This window comes from Hoplias malabaricus, chromosome 5 (genome assembly GCF_029633855.1).
Source record: "Hoplias malabaricus isolate fHopMal1 chromosome 5, fHopMal1.hap1, whole genome shotgun sequence".
Taxonomy (NCBI): Eukaryota; Metazoa; Chordata; class Actinopteri; order Characiformes; family Erythrinidae; genus Hoplias; species Hoplias malabaricus.
Genome location: NC_089804.1, coordinates 580,345 through 607,094, shown reverse-complemented (window position 1 = coordinate 607,094; position 26,750 = coordinate 580,345). Strand labels below are relative to the sequence as shown.

Here is a 26,750-nt window from a genome sequence, read left to right as displayed (position 1 = left end):
ACACACACACACACACACTCTCTCACACTCCTCATTCTCTCTCTCTCACACACACACACACACTGTCCTCACTCTCTCTCACACTCACACACATGTTCACACTAAATTTCTCTCTCTATCACACACACACTCTCTCACACACACTGTCCTCACTCTCTCTCACACACACACACACACTCTCACACTGTCCTCATTCTCTCTCTCACTCTCTCTCTCTCACACACACACACACTCTCACACTAACTTACTCTCTCACACACACACACACACACTCTCACACTAACTTACTCTCTCACACACACACACACACACACACACACAAAGCATAAATCCAGATGATTAGCTCCACAACAGACTTTGGGACATAACACATTTCTGCAGTGAGTTCAGTGTGTGTGTGTGTGTGTGTGTGTGTGTGTGTGTGTTACAGGGCGGTGGCTCCCGTTTTTTGAGGTACAACTGTAAAGTTGAATCTCCGAGGAAGGGCTGGTCTTTAATGCACCCTGGACGTCTCACACACTTCCACGAGGGATTACCCACCACAAACGGCACTCGCTACATCATGGTGTCCTTCGTAGACCCCTAACACCGGGGGACCGAGGGGGGATCCCTAACGCCGGGGGGGGGGGGGGGCATCAGTCTACAGTTAGAGATAGTGTGTGTCTGTTTGTAAAAGGACCATTTTGGGGATTTTTCTCCATTTTTATCTGAGGCCAAGTAAAGAATTTAAACAACACAAAGAATTTAGAGCCTGGAACTCGGACAGAGCGCCTTTCCTGAGAAAACTTTTCTACTCTGAGCTTTGTACAAAGTGCTTTAAATTATTTGTCTCTTTTCCATAATAAAAGTTGAGCTTCTAAAATGTCTCTGTTTCTCCATTGGTCTCAAGCCTGACTCCAGGAGCATTACATTCGCTCCCTGCTGTGACTCTCATTCTGTTTTCAGAAACAAGAGACAGCACTGAACTAACACTGATACACTCCTTCAGGCTGAGGTTGTCAGCAATGTTACTCTGTGTGTGTGTGTGTGTGTGTGTGTGTGTGTGTGTGTGTGTGTGTGTGTGTGTGTGCTGCAAGTCAAAGGTCATTTTAGAGAGGACTTTAACCTCAAACACTGAGATATTAGTAAGAGAGTTAGTGTGTGTGTGAGCTTAGTTGTATAGATTTATTTGGTGACGGTGATGGTTGTGTGTGTGTGTGTGTGTGTGAAGTATTATGGTCAGTATGGTGGCAGTGATACTGAAGCTTGTGTAGTTTTGTGTGTGTGAGGATGAGGGTGTATCGGCAGTATCTGCTGTCCCTGTTGACGCTGATGGTGCTGCTGTTGTTTCTGATGTCACTGTGGCTCCGTGAGTAATTCTTTAACTGTTTCTTCTCGACTGAATCTTTTGGGTGAAGGGACTCAACCGGTTCCTTATTTTTAATAGGTCCTGCACTGAAACGGTCAGTAAAGGCCAGAATATTCCAACTGGCACTCACTGGCACCTTAATGTGAAGGGAACAACGCCACCTGAGTTCATTTCTCTACGAGGAAATGTTTAATATTGCATTAAAACCTGGAGCTCCATTCGAACCTTTAGCACCAGTTACAGCGCTGAGTTAATATTGTAGCAGTGACCAGTGTCACAGTGGAAGACCACTGCGTATCGCAACGTTTACCTCTGAAACTCAGGACAAAACGCTCCAACTTCTCCTTCCTCCTCTTTTAATACATCACTGAATAAGCCCCTGAACACAGAGGGGCGCCAGAGAGGCATTACTGTGTACTCAATGTGGTGATAAAGGCCTTTATTAACAGACAGCTTCACAATTAAAAGATAAAATCAACATCAAAATAAATGACTGAAAACAGCAAAACAATGATATACAACTAAACCCAAGACACGATACACAGAGTAGTGTACAATCAACAGACAACAATGAACAGACAATAAACATAAACATCATAATAACACTAAAAATATCTGAATTATTCTTCTCACTGTGTCCTTTTCAGCTCAGGGGACAGTTCAGGACTGGGACTGTCAGCGCTCCTGGATTCCCTGTCTCCATCCTCCCTCAGACACCAAGGTATACACATTACACACACACACACACACACACACACACACACACACACAGGGACAGTTCAGGACTGGGACTGTCAGCTCTCCTGGATTCCCTGTCTCCATCCTCCCTCAGACACCAAGGTACACACACACAATACACTCTACACACACACACACACATAAACACACTATACACTCTGCACACACACACACATACACACACAATACACTCTACACACACACACACATAAACACACTATACACTCTACACACACACATACACACACACACACACACAGACACACACACAGGGACAGTTCAGGAATGTCATCTCTCCAGGATTCACACACCCTGGAGGGGGCCCCAGTCCTTCACAACACGACACACACTCACACACCCTGGAGTGTCCACAGTTCTTCACAACACGACACACACTCACACACCCTGGAGTGTCCACAGTTCTTCACAAAACGACACACACTCACACACCCTGGAGGGTCCCCAGTGCTTCACAACACGACACACACTCACACACCCTGGAGGGTCCCGAGTCCTTCACAACACAACACACACTCTCACACCCTGGAGGGTCCCGAGTCCTTCTCAACACGACACACACTCACACACCCTGGAGGGTCCCGAGTCCTTCACAACACGACACACACTCACACACACTGAAGGGTCCCCAGGCCTTCACAACACGACACACACTCACACACGCTGGAGGGTCCCGAGTCCTTCACAACACACACTCACACACCCTCACACACTCTGGAGGGGGCCCCAGTCCTTCAAAACACTACACACACTCACACATCCTGGAGGATCCCCAGTCCTTCACAACATAACACACACTCACACACCCTGGAGGGTCCCCAGTCCTTCACAACACAACACACACTCACACACTCTGGAGGGGGCCCCAGTCCTTCAAAACACTACACACACTCACACATCCTGGAGGATCCCCAGTCCTTCACAACACAACACACACTCACACACACTCACACACCCTGGAAGGTCCCGAGTCCTTCACAACACGACACACACTCACACACCCTGGAGGGTCACCAGTGCTTCACAACACGACACACACTCACACACCCTGGAGGGTCACCAGGCCTTCACAACACAACACACACTCACACACCCTGGAAGGTCCCGAGTCCTTCACAACACGACACACACTCACACACCCTGGAGGGTCCCCAGGCCTTCACAACACGACACACACTCACACACCCTGGAGGGTCCACAGTCCTTCACAACACAACACACACTCACACACCCTGGAGGGTCCACAGTCCTTCACAACACAACACACACTCACACACCCTGGAGGGGGCACCAGTCCTTCACAACACGACACACACTCACACACCCTGGAGGGGCCCCAGTGCTTCACAACACGACACACACTCACACACCCTGGAGGGTCCCCAGTGCTTCACAACACGACACACACTCTCACACCCTGGAGGGTCCCCAGTCCTTCACAACACAACACACACTCACACACCCTGGAGGGGGCACCAGTCCTTCACAAAACGACACACACTCACACACCCTGGAGGGTCCCGAGTCCTTCACAACACAACACACACTCACACACCCTGGAGGGTCCCGAGTCCTTCACAACACAACACACACTCACACACCCTGGAGGGTCCCCAGTCCTTCACAACATAACACACACTCACACACACTCACACACCCTGGAGGGGCCCCAGTCCTTCACAACACGACACACACTCACACACCCTGGAGGGTCCCCAGGCCTTCACAACACACACTCACACACCCTGGAGGGTCACCAGGCCTTCACAACACGACACACACTCACACACCATGGAGGGTCCCCAGTCCTTCACAACACAACACACACACACACACACTCACACACCCTGGAGGGTCCACAGTCCTTCACAACACAACACACACTCACACACACTCACACACCCTGGAGGGGCCCCAGTCCTTCACAACACGACACACACTCACACACACTCACACACCCTGGAGGGTCCCCAGTCCTTCACAACACGACACACACTCACACACCCTGGAGGGTCCCGAGTCCTTCACAACACAACACACACTCACACACCCTGGAGGGTCCCGAGTCCTTCACAACACAACACACACTCACACACCCTGGAGGGTCCCCAGTCCTTCACAACATAACACACACTCACACACCCTGGAGGGGCCCAAGTCCTTCACAACACGACACACACTCACACACCCTGGAGAGTCCCCAGTCCTTCACAACACAACACACACTCACACACACTCACACACTCTGGAGGGGCCCCAGTCCTTCACAACACAACACACACTCACACACCCTGGAGGGGCCCCAGTCCTTCACAACACGACACACACTCACACACCCTGGAAAGTCCCCAGGCCTTCACAAAACTACACACACTCACACACTCTGGAGGGGCCCCAGTCCTTCACAACACAACACACACTCACACACCCTGGAGTGTCCTCAGTCCTTCACAACACAACACACACTCACACACCCTGGAGTGTCCTCAGTCCTTCACAACACAACACACACTCACACACACTCACACACTCTGGAGGGGCCCCAGTCCTTCACAACACAACACACACTCACACACCCTGGAGTGTCCTCAGTCCTTCACAACACAACACACACTCACACACACTCACACACCCTGGAGGGGCCCCAGTCCTTCACAACACAACACACACTCACACACCCTGGAGGGTCCCGAGTCCTTCACAACACAACACACACTCACACACCCTGGAAGGTCCCGAGTCCTTCACAACACGACACACACTCACACACCCTGGAGGGTCCCGAGTCCTTCACAACACGACACACACTCACACACCCTGGAGGGTCCCCAGTCCTTCACAACACGACACACACTCTCACACCCTGGAAGGTCCCGAGTCCTTCACAACACGACACACACTCACACACCCTGGAGGGTCCCGAGTCCTTCACAACACGACACACACTCACACACCCTGGAGGGTCCCCAGTCCTTCACAACACGACACACACTCTCACACCCTGGAGGGTCCCCAGTCCTTCACAACACGACACACACTCTCACACCCTGGAGGGTCCCCAGTCCTTCACAACACGACACACACTCACACACCCTGGAGGGTCACCAGTGCTTCACAACACGACACACACTCTCACACCCTGGAGGGTCCCCAGTCCTTCACAACACGACACACACTCACACACCCTGGAGGGTCACCAGTGCTTCACAACACGACACACACTCTCACACCCTGGAGGGTCCCCAGTCCTTCACAACACGACACACACTCACACACCCTGGAGGGTCACCAGTGCTTCACAACACGACACACACTCTCACACCCTGGAGGGTCCCCAGTCCTTCACAACACGACACACACTCTCACACCCTGGAGGGTCCCCAGTCCTTCACAACACGACACACACTCACACACCCTGGAGGGTCCCCAGTCCTTCACAACACGACACACACTCTCACACCCTGGAGGGTCCCCAGTCCTTCACAACACGACACACACTCTCACACCCTGGAGGGTCCCCAGTCCTTCACAACACGACACACACTCTCACACCCTGGAGGGTCCCCAGTCCTTCACAACACAACACACACTCTCACACCCTGGAGGGGGCACCAGTCCTTCACAACACAACACACACTCACACACCCTGGAGGGTCCCGAGTCCTTCACAACACAACACACACTCACACACCCTGGAGGGTCCCGAGTCCTTCACAACACGACACACACTCACACACCCTAGAGGGTCCCGAGTCCTTCACAACACAACACACACTCACACACCCTGGAGGGTCCCGAGTCCTTCACAACACAACACACTCACACACCCTGGAGGGTCCCGAGTCCTTCACAACACAACACACACTCACACACCCTGGAAGGTCCCGAGTCCTTCACAACACGACACACACTCACACACCCTGGAGGGTCCCCAGTGCTTCACAACACGACACACACTCACACACCCTGGAAGGTCCCGAGTCCTTCACAACACAACACACACTCACACACCCTGGAGGGTCCCGAGTCCTTCACAACACAACACACACTCACACACCCTGGAGGGTCCCGAGTCCTTCACAACACAACACACACTCACACACCCTGGAGGGTCCCGAGTCCTTCACAACACAACACACACTCACACACCCTGGAGGGTCCCGAGTCCTTCACAACACAACACACACTCACACACCCTGGAGGGTCCCGAGTCCTTCACAACACGACACACACTCACACTCCCTGGAGGGTCACCAGTGCTTCACAACACGACACACACTCACACACCCTGGAGGGTCCACAGTCCTTCACAACACAACACACACTCACACACCCTGGAGGGTCCCCAGTCCTTCACAACACGACACACACTCACACACCCTGGAGGGTCCCGAGTCCTTCACAACACGACACACACTCTCACACCCTGGAGGGTCCCCAGTCCTTCACAACACGACACACACTCACACACCCTGGAGTGTCCTCAGTCCTTCACAACACAACACACACTCACACTCCCTGGTTGGTCACCAGTGCTTCACAACACGACACACACTCACACACCCTGGAGGGTCCACAGTCCTTCACAACACAACACACACTCACACACCCTGGAGGGTCCCCAGTCCTTCACAACACGACACACACTCACACACCCTGGAGGGTCCCGAGTCCTTCACAACACGACACACACTCTCACACCCTGGAGGGTCCCCAGTCCTTCACAACACGACACACACTCACACACCCTGGAGTGTCCTCAGTCCTTCACAACACAACACACACTCACACTCCCTGGTTGGTCACCAGTGCTTCACAACACGACACACACTCTCACACCCTGGAGGGTCCCCAGTCCTTCACAACACAACACACACTCACACACCCTGGAGGGTCCCCAGTCCTTCACAACACGACACACACTCACACACCCTGGAGGGTCCCGAGTCCTTCACAACACGACACACACTCACACACCCTGGAGGGTCCCGAGTCCTTCACAACACGACACACACTCTCACACCCTGGAGGGTCCCCAGTCCTTCACAACATAACACACACTCACACACACTCACACACCCTGGAGGGTCCCCAGTCCTTCACAACATAACACACACTCACACACCCTGGAGTGGCCCCAGTCCATCACAAAACGACACACACTCTCACACCCTGGAGGGACACCAGTCCTTCACAACATAACACACACTCACACACCCTGGAGGGTCCCCAGTCCTTCACAACACGACACACACTCACACACCCTACAGAGGGCACCAGTCCTTCACAACACGATACACACACTCACACACCCTGGACGGTTCCCAGTCCTTCACAACACGACACACACTCACACACCCTGGAGGGGCCCCAGTCCTTCACAACACGACACACACTCACACACCCTGGAGCGTCCCCAGTCCTTCACAACACGACACACACTCACACACCCTGGAGGGTTCCCAGTCCTTCACAACACGACACACACTCACACACACTGGAGAGGGCCCCAGTCCTTCACAACACGACACACACACACACACACACACACTGGAGAGGGCCCCAGTCCTTCACAACACGACACACACACACACACACACCCTGGAGGGGGCCCCCAGTCCTTCACAACACGACACACACACACACACACTGGAGAGGGCCCCAGTCCTTCACAACACGACACACACACACACACACCCTGGAGGGGGCCCACAGTCCTTCACAACACGACACACACTCACACACACTGGAGAGGGCCCCAGTCCTTCACAACACGACACACACACACACACACCCTGGAGGGGGCCCCCAGTCCTTCACAACACGAAACACACTCACACACCCTGGAGGGAGCCCCAGTCCTTCACAACACGACACACACACACACACACACACACACCCTGGAGGGAGCCCCAGTCCATCACAAAACGACACACACACTCACACCCTGGAGCGTCCCCAGTCCTTCACAACACGACACACACTCACACACCCTGGAGGGAGCCCCAGTCCTTCAGAACACGACACACACTCACACACAATGGAGAGGGCCCCAGTCCTTCACAACACGACACACACACACACACCCTGGAGGGAGCCCCAGTCTTCACAACACAACACACACTCACACACCCTGGAGGGTCCCCAGTCCTTCACAAAACGACACACACACTCACACCCTGGAGGGAGCCCCAGTCTTCACAACACAACACACACTCACACACCCTGGAGGTTCCCCAGTCCTTCACAACATGACACACACTCTCACACCCTGGAGGGTCCCCAGTCCTTCACAACACAACACACACTCACACACCCTCACACACTCTGGAGGGGGCCCCAGTCCTTCAAAACACGACACACACTCTCACATCCTGGAGGGTCCCGAGTCCTTCACAACATAACACACACTCACACACCCTGGAGGGTCCCCAGGCCTTCACAACACGACACACACTCACACTCACTGGAGGGTCCCCAGTCCTTCACAACATAACACACACTCACACACCCTGGAGGGTCACCAGTCCTTCACAACACAACACACACTCACACACCCTGGAGGGGGCACCAGTCCTTCACAACATAACACACACTCACACACACTCACACTCCCTGGAGTGTCCTCAGTCCTTCACAACATGACACACACTCTCACACCCTGGAGTGTCCCCAGGCCTTCACAACACGACACACACTCACACATCCTGGAGAGTCCCCAGTCCTTCACAACACGACACACACTCACACACCCTGGAGTGTCCTCAGTCCTTCACAACACGACACACACTCACACACCCTGGAGTGTCCCCAGGCCTTCACAACACGACACACACTCACACACCCTGGAGGGTCCCCAGTCCTTCACAACACAACACACACTCTCACACCCTGGAGGGGGCACCAGTCCTTCACAACACGACACACACTCACACACCCTGGAGGGTCCCCAGTCCTTCACAACACAACACACACTCTCACACCCTGGAGGGGGCACCAGTCCTTCACAACACGACACACACTCACACACCCTGGAGGGTCCCGAGTCCTTCACAACACGACACACACTCTCACACCCTGGAGGGTCCCCAGTCCTTCACAACATAACACACACTCACACACACTCACACACCCTGGAGGGTCCCCAGTCCTTCACAACATAACACACACTTACACACCCTGGAGGGTCCCCAGTCCTTCACAACATAACACACACTCTCACACCCTGGAGGGTCCCCAGTCCTTCACAACATAACACACACTCACACACACTCACACACCCTGGAGGGTCCCGAGTCCTTCACAAAACGACACACACTCTCACACCCTGGAGGGTCCCGAGTCCTTCACAACACAACACACACTCACACACCCTGGAGGGTCCCGAGTCCTTCACAACACAACACACACTCACACACCCTGGAGGGTCCCGAGTCCTTCACAACACGACACACACTCACACACCCTAGAGGGTCCCGAGTCCTTCACAACACAACACACACTCACACACCCTGGAGGGTCCCGAGTCCTTCACAACACAACACACACTCACACACCCTGGAAGGTCCCGAGTCCTTCACAACACAACACACACTCACACACCCTGGAGGGTCCCGAGTCCTTCACAACACGACACACACTCACACACCCTAGAGGGTCCCGAGTCCTTCACAACACAACACACACTCACACACCCTGGAGGGTCCCGAGTCCTTCACAACACAACACACACTCACACACCCTGGAAGGTCCCGAGTCCTTCACAACACGACACACACTCACACACCCTGGAGGGTCCCCAGTGCTTCACAACACGACACACACTCACACACCCTGGAAGGTCCCGAGTCCTTCACAACACGACACACACTCACACACCCTGGAGGGTCCCGAGTCCTTCACAACACAACACACACTCACACACCCTGGAGGGTCCCGAGTCCTTCACAACACAACACACACTCACACACCCTGGAGGGTCCCGAGTCCTTCACAACACGACACACACTCACACACCCTGGAGGGTCCCCAGTGCTTCACAACACGACACACACTCACACACCCTGGAGGGTCCCGAGTCCTTCACAACACGACACACACTCTCACACCCTGGAGGGTCCCCAGTCCTTCACAACACGACACACACTCACACACCCTGGAGGGTCCCGAGTCCTTCACAACACGACACACACTCACACACCCTGGAGGGTCCCGAGTCCTTCACAACACGACACACACTCTCACACCCTGGAGGGTCCCCAGTCCATCACAACATAACACACACTCACACACCCTGGAGTGGCCCCAGTCCATCACAACACGACACACACTCACACACCCTGGAGGGTCCCGAGTCCTTCACAACACGACACACACTCACACACCCTGGAGGGTCCCGAGTCCTTCACAACACGACACACACTCACACACCCTGGAGGGTCCCCAGTGCTTCACAACACGACACACACTCACACACCCTGGAAGGTCCCGAGTCCTTCACAACACGACACACACTCACACACCCTGGAGGGTCCCGAGTCCTTCACAACACAACACACACTCACACACCCTGGAGGGTCCCGAGTCCTTCACAACACAACACACACTCACACACCCTGGAGGGTCCCGAGTCCTTCACAACACGACACACACTCACACACCCTGGAGGGTCCCCAGTGCTTCACAACACGACACACACTCACACACCCTGGAGGGTCCCGAGTCCTTCACAACACGACACACACTCTCACACCCTGGAGGGTCCCCAGTCCTTCACAACACGACACACACTCACACACCCTGGAGGGTCCCGAGTCCTTCACAACACGACACACACTCACACACCCTGGAGGGTCCCGAGTCCTTCACAACACGACACACACTCTCACACCCTGGAGGGTCCCCAGTCCATCACAACATAACACACACTCACACACCCTGGAGTGGCCCCAGTCCATCACAACACGACACACACTCACACACCCTGGAGGGTCCCGAGTCCTTCACAACACGACACACACTCACACACCCTGGAGGGTCCCGAGTCCTTCACAACACGACACACACTCTCACACCCTGGAGGGTCCCCAGTCCATCACAACATAACACACACTCACACACACTCACACACCCTGGAGGGTCCCCAGTCCTTCGCAACATAACACACACTCACACACCCTGGAGTGGCCCCAGTCCATCACAACACGACACACACTCACACACCCTGGAGGGTCCCCAGTGCTTCACAACACGACACACACTCACACACCCTGGAGGGTCCCGAGTCCTTCACAACACAACGACACACTCACACACCCCAGAGGGAGCCCCAGTCCATCACAAAACGACACACACTCTCACACCCTGGAGGGGGCACCAGTCCTTCACAACATAACACACACTCACACACCCTGGAGGGTCCCCAGTCCTTCACAACACGACACACACTCACACACCCTACAGAGGGCACCAGTCCTTCACAACACGATACACACACTCACACACCCTGGACGGTTCCCAGTCCTTCACAACACGACACACACTCACACACCCTGGAGCGTCCCCAGTCCTTCACAACACGACACACACTCACACACCCTGGAGGGTTCCCAGTCCTTCACAACACGACACACACTCACACACACTGGAGAGGGCCCCAGTCCTTCACAACACGACACACACACACACACACTGGAGAGGGCCCCAGTCCTTCACAACACGACACACACACACACACACCCTGGAGGGGGCCCCCAGTCCTTCACAACACGACACACACACACACACACACACTGGAGAGGGCCCCAGTCCTTCACAACACGACACACACACACACACACCCTGGAGGGGGCCCCCAGTCCTTCACAACACGACACACACTCACACACACTGGAGAGGGCCCCAGTCCTTCACAACACGACACACACACACACACACCCTGGAGGGGGCCCCCAGTCCTTCACAACACGATACACACTCACACACCCTGGAGGGAGCCCCAGTCCTTCACAACACGACACACACACACACACACACACACACACACCCTGGAGGGAGCCCCAGTCCATCACAAAACGACACACACACTCACACCCTGGAGAGGGCCCCAGTCCTTCACAACACGACACACACACACACACACACCCTGGAGAGTCCCCAGTCCTTCACAACACAACACACACTCTCACACCCTGGAGGGGGCACCAGTCCTTCACAACACGACACACACTCACACACCCTGGAGGGTCCACAGTCCTTCACAACACAACACACACTCACACACCCTGCAGGGTCCCCAGTCCTTCACAACACGACACACACTCACACACCCTGGAGGGTCCCGAGTCCTTCACAACACGACACACACTCTCACACCCTGGAGGGTCCCCAGTCCTTCACAACATAACACACACTCACACACACTCACACACCCTGGAGGGTCCCCAGTCCTTCACAACATAACACACACTTAAACACCCTGGAGTGGCCCCAGTCCATCACAACACGACACACACTCACACACCCTGGAGGGTCCCGAGTCCTTCACAACACAACGACACACTCACACACCCCAGAGGGAGCCCCAGTCCATCACAAAACGACACACACTCTCACACCCTGGAGGGGGCACCAGTCCTTCACAACATAACACACACTCACACACCCTGGAGGGTCCCCAGTCCTTCACAACACGACACACACTCACACACCCTACAGAGGGCACCAGTCCTTCACAACACGATACACACACTCACACACCCTGGACGGTTCCCAGTCCTTCACAACACGACACACACTCACACACCCTGGAGGGGCCCCAGTCCTTCACAACACGACACACACTCACACACCCTGGAGGGTTCCCAGTCCTTCACAACACGACACACACTCACACACACTGGAGAGGGCCCCAGTCCTTCACAACACGACACACACACACACACACTGGAGAGGGCCCCAGTCCTTCACAACACGACACACACACACTCACACCCTGGAGGGGGCCCCCAGTCCTTCACAACACGACACACACACACACACCCTGGAGGGGGCCCCCAGTCCTTCACAACACGACACACACACACACACACTGGAGAGGGCCCCAGTCCTTCACAACACGACACACACACACCCTGGAGGGGGCCCCCAGTCCTTCACAACACGACACACACTCACACACACTGGAGAGGGCCCCAGTCCTTCACAACACGACACACACACACACACACCCTGGAGGGGGCCCCCAGTCCTTCACAACACGATACACACTCACACACCCTGGAGGGAGCCCCAGTCCTTCACAACACGACACACACACACACACCCTGGAGGGAGCCCCAGTCCTTCACAACACGACACACACACACACACCCTGGAGGGAGCCCCAGTCCATCACAAAACGACACACACACTCACACCCTGGAGAGGGCCCCAGTCCTTCACAACACGACACACACACACACACACCCTGGAGGGGGCCCCCAGTCCTTCACAACACGACACACACACACACACACTGGAGAGGGCCCCAGTCCTTCACAACACGACACACACACACACACACCCTGGAGGGGGCCCCCAGTCCTTCACAACACGACACACACTCACACACACTGGAGAGGGCCCCAGTCCTTCACAACACGACACACACACACACACACCCTGGAGGGGGCCCCCAGTCCTTCACAACACGATACACACTCACACACCCTGGAGGGGGCCCCCAGTCCTTCACAACACGATACACACTCACACACCCTGGAGGGAGCCCCAGTCCTTCACAACACGACACACACACACACACACACACACACCCTGGAGGGAGCCCCAGTCCATCACAAAACGACACACACACACACACACTGGAGAGGGCCCCAGTCCTTCACAACACGACACACACACACACACACCCTGGAGGGGGCCCCCAGTCCTTCACAACACGACACACACACACACACACTGGAGAGGGCCCCAGTCCTTCACAACACGACACACACACACACACACCCTGGAGGGGGCCCCCAGTCCTTCACAACACGACACACACTCACACACACTGGAGAGGGCCCCAGTCCTTCACAACACGACACACACACACACACACCCTGGAGGGGGCCCCCAGTCCTTCACAACACGATACACACTCACACACCCTGGAGGGAGCCCCAGTCCTTCACAACACGACACACACACACACACACTCACACACCCTGGAGGGAGCCCCAGTCCTTCAGAACACGACACACACTCACACACACTGGAGAGGGCCCCAGTCCTTCACAAGACGACACACACACACACACCCTGGAGGGAGCCCCAGTCTTCACAACACAACACACACTCACACACCCTGGAGGGTCCCCAGTCCTTCACAAAACGACACACACACTCACACCCTGGAGGGAGCCCCAGTCTTCACAACACAACACACACTCACACACCCTCACACACTCTGGAGGGGGCCCCAGTCCTTCAAAACACGACACACACTCTCACATCCTGGAGGGTCCCCAGCCCTTCACAACATAACACACACTCACACACCCTGGAGGGTCCCCAGGCCTTCACAACACGACACACACTCACACGCACTGGAGGGTCACCAGTGCTTCACAACACGACACACACTCTCACACCCTGGAGGGTCCCCAGGCCTTCACAACACGACACACACTCACACTCACTGGAGGGGCCCCAGTCCTTCACAACACAACACACACTCACACACCCTGGAGGGTCCCGAGTCCTTCACAACATGACACACACTCTCACACCCTGGAGGGTCCCCAGTCCTTCACAACACAACACACACTCACACACCCTGGAGGGGGCACCAGTCCTTCACAACATAACACACACTCAAACACACTCACACACCCTGGAGGGGGCCCCCAGTCCTTCACAACACGACACACACTCACACACACTGGAGAGGGCCCCAGTCCTTCACAACACGACACACACACACACACACCCTGGAGGGGGCCCCCAGTCCTTCACAACACGATACACACTCACACACCCTGGAGGGAGCCCCAGTCCTTCACAACACGACACACACACACACACACACACACACCCTGGAGGGAGCCCCAGTCCATCACAAAACGACACACACACTCACACCCTGGAGAGGGCCCCAGTCCTTCACAACACGACACACACACACACACACACCCTGGAGAGTCCCCAGTCCTTCACAACACGACACACACTCACACACCCTGGAGGGTCCCCAGTCCTTCACAACACAACACACACTCTCACACCCTGGAGGGGGCACCAGTCCTTCACAACACGACACACACTCACACACCCTGGAGGGTCCACAGTCCTTCACAACACAACACACACTCACACACCCTGGAGGGTCCCCAGTCCTTCACAACACGACACACACTCACACACCCTGGAGGGTCCCCAGTCCTTCACAACACGACACACACTCTCACACCCTGGAGGGTCCCCAGTCCTTCACAACATAACACACACTCACACACACTCACACACCCTGGAGGGAGCCCCAGTCCATCACAAAACAACACACACACACACACACTGGAGAGGGCCCCAGTCCTTCACAACACGACACACACACACACACACCCTGGAGGGGGCCCCCAGTCCTTCACAACACGACACACACACACACACACTGGAGAGGGCCCCAGTCCTTCACAACACGACACACACACACACACACCCTGGAGGGGGCCCCCAGTCCTTCACAACACGACACACACTCACACACACTGGAGAGGGCCCCAGTCCTTCACAACACGACACACACACACACACACCCTGGAGGGGGCCCCCAGTCCTTCACAACACGATACACACTCACACACCCTGGAGGGAGCCCCAGTCCTTCACAACACGACACACACACACACACACTCACACACCCTGGAGGGAGCCCCAGTCCTTCACAACACAACACACACACACACACACCCTGGAGGGGGCCCCCAGTCCTTCACAACACGACACACACACACACACACTGGAGAGGGCCCCAGTCCTTCACAACACGACACACACACACACACACCCTGGAGGGGGCCCCCAGTCCTTCACAACACGACACACACTCACACACACTGGAGAGGGCCCCAGTCCTTCACAACACGACACACACACACACACACCCTGGAGGGGGCCCCCAGTCCTTCACAACACGATACACACTCACACACCCTGGAGGGAGCCCCAGTCCTTCACAACACGACACACACACACACACACTCACACACCCTGGAGGGAGCCCCAGTCCTTCAGAACACGACACACACTCACACACACTAGAGAGGGCCCCAGTCCTTCACAAGATGACACACACACACACACCCTGGAGGGAGCCCCAGTCTTCACAACACAACACACACTCACACACCCTGGAGGGTCCCCAGTCCTTCACAAAACGACACACACACTCACACCCTGGAGGGAGCCCCAGTCTTCACAACACAACACACACTCACACACCCTCACACACTCTGGAGGGGGCCCCAGTCCTTCAAAACACGACACACACTCTCACATCCTGGAGGGTCCCCAGCCCTTCACAACATAACACACACTCACACACCCTGGAGGGTCCCCAGGCCTTCACAACACGACACACACTCACACGCACTGGAGGGTCACCAGTGCTTCACAACACGACACACACTCTCACACCCTGGAGGGTCCCCAGGCCTTCACAACACGACACACACTCACACTCACTGGAGGGGCCCCAGTCCTTCACAACACAACACACACTCACACACCCTGGAGGGTCCCGAGTCCTTCACAACATGACACACACTCTCACACCCTGGAGGGTCCCCAGTCCTTCACAACACAACACACACTCACACACCCTGGAGGGAGCCCCAGTCCATCACAAAACGACACACACACTCACACCCTGGAGAGGGCCCCAGTCCTTCACAACACGACACACACACACACACACACCCTGGAGAGTCCCCAGTCCTTCACAACACGACACACACTCACACACCCTGGAGGGTCCCCAGTCCTTCACAACACAACACACACTCTCACACCCTGGAGGGGGCACCAGTCCTTCACAACACGACACACACTCACACACCCTGGAGGGTCCACAGTCCTTCACAACACAACACACACTCACACACCCTGGAGGGTCCCCAGTCCTTCACAACACGACACACACTCACACACCCTGGAGGGTCCCCAGTCCTTCACAACACGACACACACTCACACACCCTGGAGGGTCCCCAGTCCTTCACAACATAACACACACTTACACACCCTGGAGTGGCCCCAGTCCATCACAACACGACACACACTCACACACCCTGGAGGGTCCCGAGTCCTTCACAACACAACGACACACTCACACACCCCAGAGGGAGCCCCAGTCCATCACAAAACGACACACACTCTCACACCCTGGAGGGGGCACCAGTCCTTCACAACATAACACACACTCACACACCCTGGAGGGTCCCCAGTCCTTCACAACACGACACACACTCACACACCCTACAGAGGGCACCAGTCCTTCACAACACGATACACACACTCACACACCCTGGACGGTTCCCAGTCCTTCACAACACGACACACACTCACACACCCTGGAGGGGCCCCAGTCCTTCACAACACGACACACACTCACACACCCTGGAGGGTTCCCAGTCCTTCACAACACGACACACACTCACACACACTGGAGAGGGCCCCAGTCCTTCACAACACGACACACACACACACACACTGGAGAGGGCCCCAGTCCTTCACAACACGACACACACACACACACACACCCTGGAGGGGGCCCCCAGTCCTTCACAACACGACACACACACACACACCCTGGAGGGGGCCCCCAGTCCTTCACAACACGACACACACACACACACACTGGAGAGGGCCCCAGTCCTTCACAACACGACACACACACACACACACCCTGGAGGGGGCCCCCAGTCCTTCACAACACGACACACACTCACACACACTGGAGAGGGCCCCAGTCCTTCACAACACGACACACACACACACACACCCTGGAGGGGGCCCCCAGTCCTTCACAACACGATACACACTCACACACCCTGGAGGGAGCCCCAGTCCTTCACAACACGACACACACACACACACCCTGGAGGGAGCCCCAGTCCTTCACAACACGACACACACACACACACCCTGGAGGGAGCCCCAGTCCATCACAAAACGACACACACACTCACACCCTGGAGAGGGCCCCAGTCCTTCACAACACGACACACACACACACACACCCTGGAGGGGGCCCCCAGTCCTTCACAACACGACACACACACACACACACTGGAGAGGGCCCCAGTCCTTCACAACACGACACACACACACACACACCCTGGAGGGGGCCCCCAGTCCTTCACAACACGACACACACTCACACACACTGGAGAGGGCCCCAGTCCTTCACAACACGACACACACACACACACACCCTGGAGGGGGCCCCCAGTCCTTCACAACACGATACACACTCACACACCCTGGAGGGAGCCCCAGTCCTTCACAACACGACACACACACACACACACCCTGGAGGGAGCCCCAGTCCATCACAAAACGACACACACGCACACACACTGGAGAGGGCCCCAGTCCTTCACAACACGACACACACACACACACACCCTGGAGGGGGCCCCCAGTCCTTCACAACACGACACACACACACACACACTGGAGAGGGCCCCAGTCCTTCACAACACGACACACACACACACACACCCTGGAGGGGGCCCCCAGTCCTTCACAACACGACACACACTCACACACACTGGAGAGGGCCCCAGTCCTTCACAACACGACACACACACACACACACCCTGGAGGGGGCCCCCAGTCCTTCACAACACGATACACACTCACACACCCTGGAGGGAGCCCCAGTCCTTCACAACACGACACACACACACACACACTCACACACCCTGGAGGGAGCCCCAGTCCTTCAGAACACGACACACACTCACACACACTAGAGAGGGCCCCAGTCCTTCACAAGACGACACACACACACACACCCTGGAGGGAGCCCCAGTCTTCACAACACAACACACACTCACACACCCTGGAGGGTCCCCAGTCCTTCACAAAACGACACACACACTCACACCCTGGAGGGAGCCCCAGTCTTCACAACACAACACACACTCACACACCCTCACACACTCTGGAGGGGGCCCCAGTCCTTCAAAACACGACACACACTCTCACATCCTGGAGGGTCCCCAGCCCTTCACAACATAACACACACTCACACACCCTGGAGGGTCCCCAGGCCTTCATAACACGACACACACTCACACGCACTGGAGGGTCACCAGTGCTTCACAACACGACACACACTCTCACACCCTGGAGGGGGCACCAGTCCTTCACAACACAACACACACTCACACACCCTGGAGGGTCCCGAGTCCTTCACAACATGACACACACTCTCACACCCTGGAGGGTCCCCAGTCCTTCACAACACAACACACACTCACACACCCTGGAGGGGGCACCAGTCCTTCACAACATAACACACACTCACACACCCTGGAGGGGCCCCAGTCCATCACAACACGACACACACTCACACACCCTGGAGGGTCCCCAGTGCTTCACAACACGACACACACTCACACACCCTGGAGGGTCCCGAGTCCTTCACAACACAACGACACACTCACACACCCTGGAGGGTCCCCAGTGCTTCACAACACGACACACACTCACACACCCTGGAGGGTCCCGAGTCCTTCACAACACAACGACACACTCACACACCCTGGAGGGTCCCCAGTGCTTCACAACACGACACACACTCACACACCCTGGAGGGTCCCGAGTCCTTCACAACACAACGACACACACTCTCACACCCTGGAGGGTCCACAGTCCTTCACAACACGACACACACTCACACACCCTGGAGGGGCCCCAGTCCTTCACAACACGACACACACTCACACACCCTGGAGCGTCCACAGTCCTTCACAACACGACACACACTCACACACCCCGGAGGGTCCCCAGTCCTTCACAATACAACACACACTCACACACCCTGGACGGTTCCCAGTCCTTCACAACACGACACACACTCACACACCCTGGACGGTTCCCAGTCCTTCACAACACGACACACACTCACACACCCTGGACGGTTCCCAGTCCTTCACAACACGACACACACTCACACACCCTGGAGCGTCCCCAGTCCTTCACAACACGACACACACTCACACACCCTGGAGCGTTCCCAGTCCTTCACAACACGACACACACACACACACACCCTGGAGGGGGCCCCCAGTCCTTCACAACACGACACACACTCACACACACTGGAGAGGGCCCCAGTCCTTCACAACACGACACACACACACACACACCCTGGAGGGGGCCCCCAGTCCTTCACAACACGACACACACTCACACACACTGGAGAGGGCCCCAGTCCTTCACAACACGATATACACTCACACACCCTGGAGGGAGCCCCAGTCCTTCACAACACGACACACACACACACACACTGGAGAGGGCCCCAGTCCTTCACAACACGATATACACTCACACACCCTGGAGGGGGCCCCCAGTCCTTCACAACACGACACACACTCACACACCCTGGAGCGTCCCCAGTCCTTCACAACACGACACACACTCACACACACTGGAGTGGGCCCCAGTCCTTCACAACACGACACACACACACACACACACCCTGGAGGGGGCCCCCAGTCCTTCACAACACGACACACACTCACACACACTGGAGAGGGCCCCAGTCCTTCACAACACGATACACACTCACACACCCTGGAGGGAGCCCCAGTCCTTCACAACACGACACACACACACACACACTCACACACCCTGGAGGGAGCCCCAGTCCATCACAAAACGACACACACACTCACACCCTGGAGGGGGCACCAGTCCTTCACAACAAAACACACACTCTCACACCCTGGAGGGTCCCCAGTCCTTCACAACACGACACACACTCACACACCCTGGAGCGTCCCCAGTCCTTCACAACACGACACACACTCACACACCCTGGAGCGTTCCCAGTCCTTCACAACACGACACACACTCACACACACTGGAGAGGGCCCCAGTCCTTCACAACACGACACACACACACACACACCCTGGAGGGGGCCCCCAGTCCTTCACAACACGACACACACTCACACACACTGGAGAGGGCCCCAGTCCTTCACAACACGATATACACTCACACACCCTGGAGGGAGCCCCAGTCCTTCACAACACGACACACACCCTGGAGGGGGCCCCCAGTCCTTCACAACACGACACACACTCACACACCCTGGAGCGTCCCCAGTCCTTCACAACACGACACACACTCACACACACTGGAGTGGGCCCCAGTCCTTCACAACACGACACACACACACACACACCCTGGAGGAGGCCCCCAGTCCTTCACAACACGACACACACTCACACACACTGGAGAGGGCCCCAGTCCTTCACAACACGATACACACTCACACACCCTGGAGGGAGCCCCAGTCCTTCACAACACGACACACACACACACACACTCACACACCCTGGAGGGAGCCCCAGTCCATCACAAAACGACACACACTCACACACCCTGGAGGGTCCCCAGTCCTTCACAACACAACACACACTCAAACACCCTCACACACTCTGGAGGGGGCCCCAGTCCTTCAAAACACGACACACACTCTCACATCCTGGAGGGTCCCCAGTCCATCACAAAACGACACACACTCACACACCCTGGACGGTTCCCAGTCCTTCACAACACGACACACACTCACACACCCTGGAGCGTTCCCAGTCCTTCACAACACGACACACACTCACACACACTGGAGAGGGCCCCAGTCCTTCACAACACGACACACACACACACACACCCTGGAGGGGGCCCCAGTCCTTCACAACATGACACACACTCACACACCCTGGAGCGTCCCCAGTCCTTCACAACACAACACACACTCACACACCCTGGAGGGGGCACCAGTCCTTCACAACACAACACACACTCACACACCCTGGAGCGTCCCCAGTCCTTCACAACACAACACACACTCACACACCCTGGAGGGTCCCCAGTCCTTCACAACACAACACACACTCACACACCCTGGAGCGTCCCCAGTCCTTCACAACACAACACACACTCACACACCCTGGAGGGTCCCCAGTCCTTCACAACACAACACACACTCACACACCCTGGAGTGTCCCCAGTCCTTCACAACATAACACACACTCACACACCCTGGAGGGAGCCCCAGTCCATCACAAAACGACACACACTCACACACCCTGGACGGTTCCCCAGTCCTTCACAACACAACACACACTCACACACCCTGGAGTGTCCCCAGTCCTTCACAACATAACACACACTCACACACCCTGGAGGGAGCCCCAGTCCTTCACAACACGACACACACTCACACACCCTGGACGGTTCCCAGTCCTTAACAACACGACACACACTCAGACACCCTGGACGGTTCCCAGTCCTTCACAACACGACACACACTCACACACCCTGGAGCGTCCCCAGTCCTTCACAACACGACACACACTCACACACCCTGGAGCGTTCCCAGTCCTTCACAACACGACACACACTCACACACACTGGAGAGGGCCCCAGTCCTTCACAACACGACACACACACACACACACCCTGGAGGGGGCCCCCAGTCCTTCACAACACGACACACACTCACACACACTGGAGAGGGCCCCAGTCCTTCACAACATGACACACACTCACACACCCTGGAGGTTCCCCAGTCCTTCACAAAATGACACACACTCACACACCCTGGAGCGTCCCCAGTCCTTCACAACACGACACACACTCACACACACTGGAGAGGGCCCCAGTCCTTCACAACACGACACACACACACACACACCCTGGAGGGGGCCCCCAGTCCTTCACAACACGACACACACACTCACACACACTGGAGAGGGCCCCAGTCCTTCACAACACGACACACACTCACACACACTGGAGAGGGCCCCAGTCCTTCACAACACGACACACACACACACACACCCTGGAGGGGGCCCCCAGTCCTTCACAACACGACACACACACACACACACCCTGGAGGGGGCCCCCAGTCCTTCACAACACGACACACACTCACACACCCTGGAGGGTCCCGAGTCCTTCACAACATGACACACACTCACACACCCTGGAGGTTCCCCAGTCCTTCACAAAATGACACACACTCACACACCCTGGAGGGGGCACCAGTCCTTCACAACACGACACACACTCACACACCCTGGACGGTTCCCAGTCCTTAACAACACGACACACACTCACACACCCTGGACGGTTCCCAGTCCTTCACAACACGACACACACTCACACACCCTGGAGCGTCCCCAGTCCTTCACAACACAACACACACTCACACACCCTGGAGGGGGCACCAGTCCTTCACAACACAACACACACTCACACACCCTGGAGCGTCCCCAGTCCTTCACAACACAACACACACTCACACACCCTGGAGGGTCCCCAGTCCTTCACAACACAACACACACTCACACACCCTGGAGCGTCCCCAGTCCTTCACAACACAACACACACTCACACACCCTGGAGGGTCCCCAGTCCTTCACAACACAACACACACTCACACACCCTGGAGTGTCCCCAGTCCTTCACAACATAACACACACTCACACACCCTGGAGGGAGCCCCAGTCCATCACAAAACGACACAAACTCACACACCCTGGAGGGTCCCGAGTCCTTCACAAAACGACACACACTCACACACCCTGGAGGGGCCCCAGTCCTTCACAACACAACACACACTCACACACCCTGGAGGGTCACCAGTCCATCACAACACGACACACACTCTCACACCCTGGAGGGTCCCGAGTCCTTCACAAAACGACACACACTCACACACCCTGGAGGGTCCCCAGTCCTTCACAACACAACACACACTCACACACCCTGGAGGGGGCACCAGTCCTTCACAACATAACACACACTCACACACACTCACACACCCTGGAAGGTCCCGAGTCCTTCACAAAACGACACACACTCTCACACCCTGGAGGGTCCCCAGTCCTTCACAACACGACACACACTCACACACCCTGGAGGGAGCCCCAGTCCTTCAGAACACGACACACACTCACACACCCTGGAGGGTCATCAGTCCTTCACAACACGACACACACTCACACACCCTGGAGGGTCCCCAGTCCTTCACAACATAACACACACTCACACACCCTGGAGGGTCCCCAGTCCTTCACAACACGACACACACTCACACACCCTGGAGGGTCCCCAGGCCTTCACAACACGACACACACTCACACACCCTGGAGGGTCCCCAGTCCTTCACAACACAACACACACTCACACACCCTGGAGGGTCCCCAGTCCTTCACAACACAACACACACTCTCACACCCTGGAGGGTCACCAGTGCTTCACAACACGACACACACTCACACACCCTGGAGTGTCCTCAGTCCTTCACAACACGACACACACTCACACTCCCTGGAGGGTCCCCAGGCCTTCACAACACAACACACATTCACACACCCTCACACACTCTGGAGGGGGCCCCAGTCCATCACAAAACGACACACACTCACACACCCTGGAGGGTCCCCAGGCCTTCACAACACAACACACATTCACACACCCTCACACACTCTGGAGGGGGCCCCAGTCCATCACAAAACGACACACACTCACTCTCCCTGGAGGGTCCCCAGTCCTTCACAACATAACACACACTCACACACACTCACACACCCTGGAAGGTCCCGAGTCCTTCACAACACAACACACACTCACACACCCTGGAGGGTCCCCAGTCCTTCACAACACGACACACACTCACACACCCTGGAGGGTCACCAGTCCTTCACAACACGACACACACTCACACACCCTGGAGGGTCCCCAGTCCTTCACAACATAACACACACTCACACACCCTGGAGGGTCCACAGTCCTTCACAACACGACACACACTCACACACCCTGGAGGGTCACCAGTCCTTCACAACACGACACACACTCACACACCCTGGAGGTTCCCCAGTCCTTCACAAAATGACACACACTCACACACCCTGGAGCGTCCCCAGTCCTTCACAACACGACACACACTCACACACACTGGAGAGGGCCCCAGTCCTTCACAACACGACACACACACACACACACCCTGGAGGGGGCCCCCAGTCCTTCACAACACGACACACACACTCACACACACTGGAGAGGGCCCCAGTCCTTCACAACACGACACACACTCACACACACTGGAGAGGGCCCCAGTCCTTCACAACACGACACACACACACACACACCCTGGAGGGGGCCCCCAGTCCTTCACAACACGACACACACACACACACACCCTGGAGGGGGCCCCCAGTCCTTCACAACACGACACACACACACACACACCCTGGAGGGGGCCCCCAGTCCTTCACAACACGACACACACTCACACACCCTGGAGGGTCCCGAGTCCTTCACAACATGACACACACTCACACACCCTGGAGGTTCCCCAGTCCTTCACAAAATGACACACACTCACACACCCTGGAGCGTCCCCAGTCCTTCACAACACAACACACACTCACACACCCTGGAGGGGGCACCAGTCCTTCACAACACAACACACACTCACACACCCTGGAGCGTCCCCAGTCCTTCACAACACAACACACACTCACACACCCTGGAGGGTCCCCAGTCCTTCACAACACAACACACACTCACACACCCTGGAGCGTCCCCAGTCCTTCACAACACAACACACACTCACACACCCCGGAGGGTCCCCAGTCCTTCACAACACAACACACACTCACACACCCTGGAGTGTCCCCAGTCCTTCACAACATAACACACACTCACACACCCTGGAGGGAGCCCCAGTCCATCACAAAACGACACAAACTCACACACCCTGGAGGGTCCCGAGTCCTTCACAAAACGACACACACTCACACACCCTGGAGGGGCCCCAGTCCTTCACAACACAACACACACTCTCACACCCTGGAGGGGGCACCAGTCCTTCACAACACAACACACACTCACAAACCCTGGAGCGTCCCCAGTCCTTCACAACATAACACACACTCACACACCCTGGAGGGTCCCCAGGCCTTCACAACACGACACACACTCACACACCCTGGAGGGTCCCCAGTCCTTCACAACACGACACACACTCACACACCCTGGAGGGTCCCCAGGCCTTCACAACACGACACACACTCACACTCCCTGAAGGGTCACCAGTGCTTCACAACACGACACACACTCACACACCCTGGAGTGTCCTCAGTCCTTCACAACACGACACACACTCACACTCCCTGGAGGGTCCCCAGGCCTTCACAACACGACACAGACTCACACACCCTGGAGGGTCCACAGTCCTTCACAACACAACACACATTCACACACCCTCACACACTCTGGAGGGGGCCCCAGTCCTTCAAAACACGACACACACTCACACATCCTGGAGGGCCCCCAGGCCTTCACAACA

The 26,750-nt window shown here is 56.2% G+C and overlaps 2 protein-coding genes across 4 annotated transcripts in view; both read left to right on the top strand.

Annotated features, from left to right (window-relative positions):
- plod3 (procollagen-lysine, 2-oxoglutarate 5-dioxygenase 3) overlaps window positions 1-852 on the top strand; it is a 29,962-nt gene extending 29,110 nt beyond the window's left edge. For all 3 annotated transcript variants that reach the window (XM_066670998.1, XM_066670997.1, XM_066670999.1), the window contains one exon: window positions 431-852. In XM_066670998.1, the coding sequence (XP_066527095.1) occupies window positions 431-586 (156 nt within the window). In that variant the 3' untranslated portion in view covers window positions 587-852. The remainder of the gene's footprint in view (window positions 1-430) is intronic.
- A 341-nt stretch (window positions 853-1,193) lies between these two features.
- gltpd2a (glycolipid transfer protein domain containing 2a) overlaps window positions 1,194-26,750 on the top strand; it is a 50,397-nt gene continuing 24,840 nt past the window's right edge. The window contains exons 1-2 of the mRNA XM_066670158.1: window positions 1,194-1,348; window positions 1,996-2,069. Of these exons, the coding sequence (XP_066526255.1) occupies window positions 1,270-1,348; window positions 1,996-2,069 (153 nt within the window). The 5' untranslated portion in view covers window positions 1,194-1,269. The remainder of the gene's footprint in view (window positions 1,349-1,995; window positions 2,070-26,750) is intronic.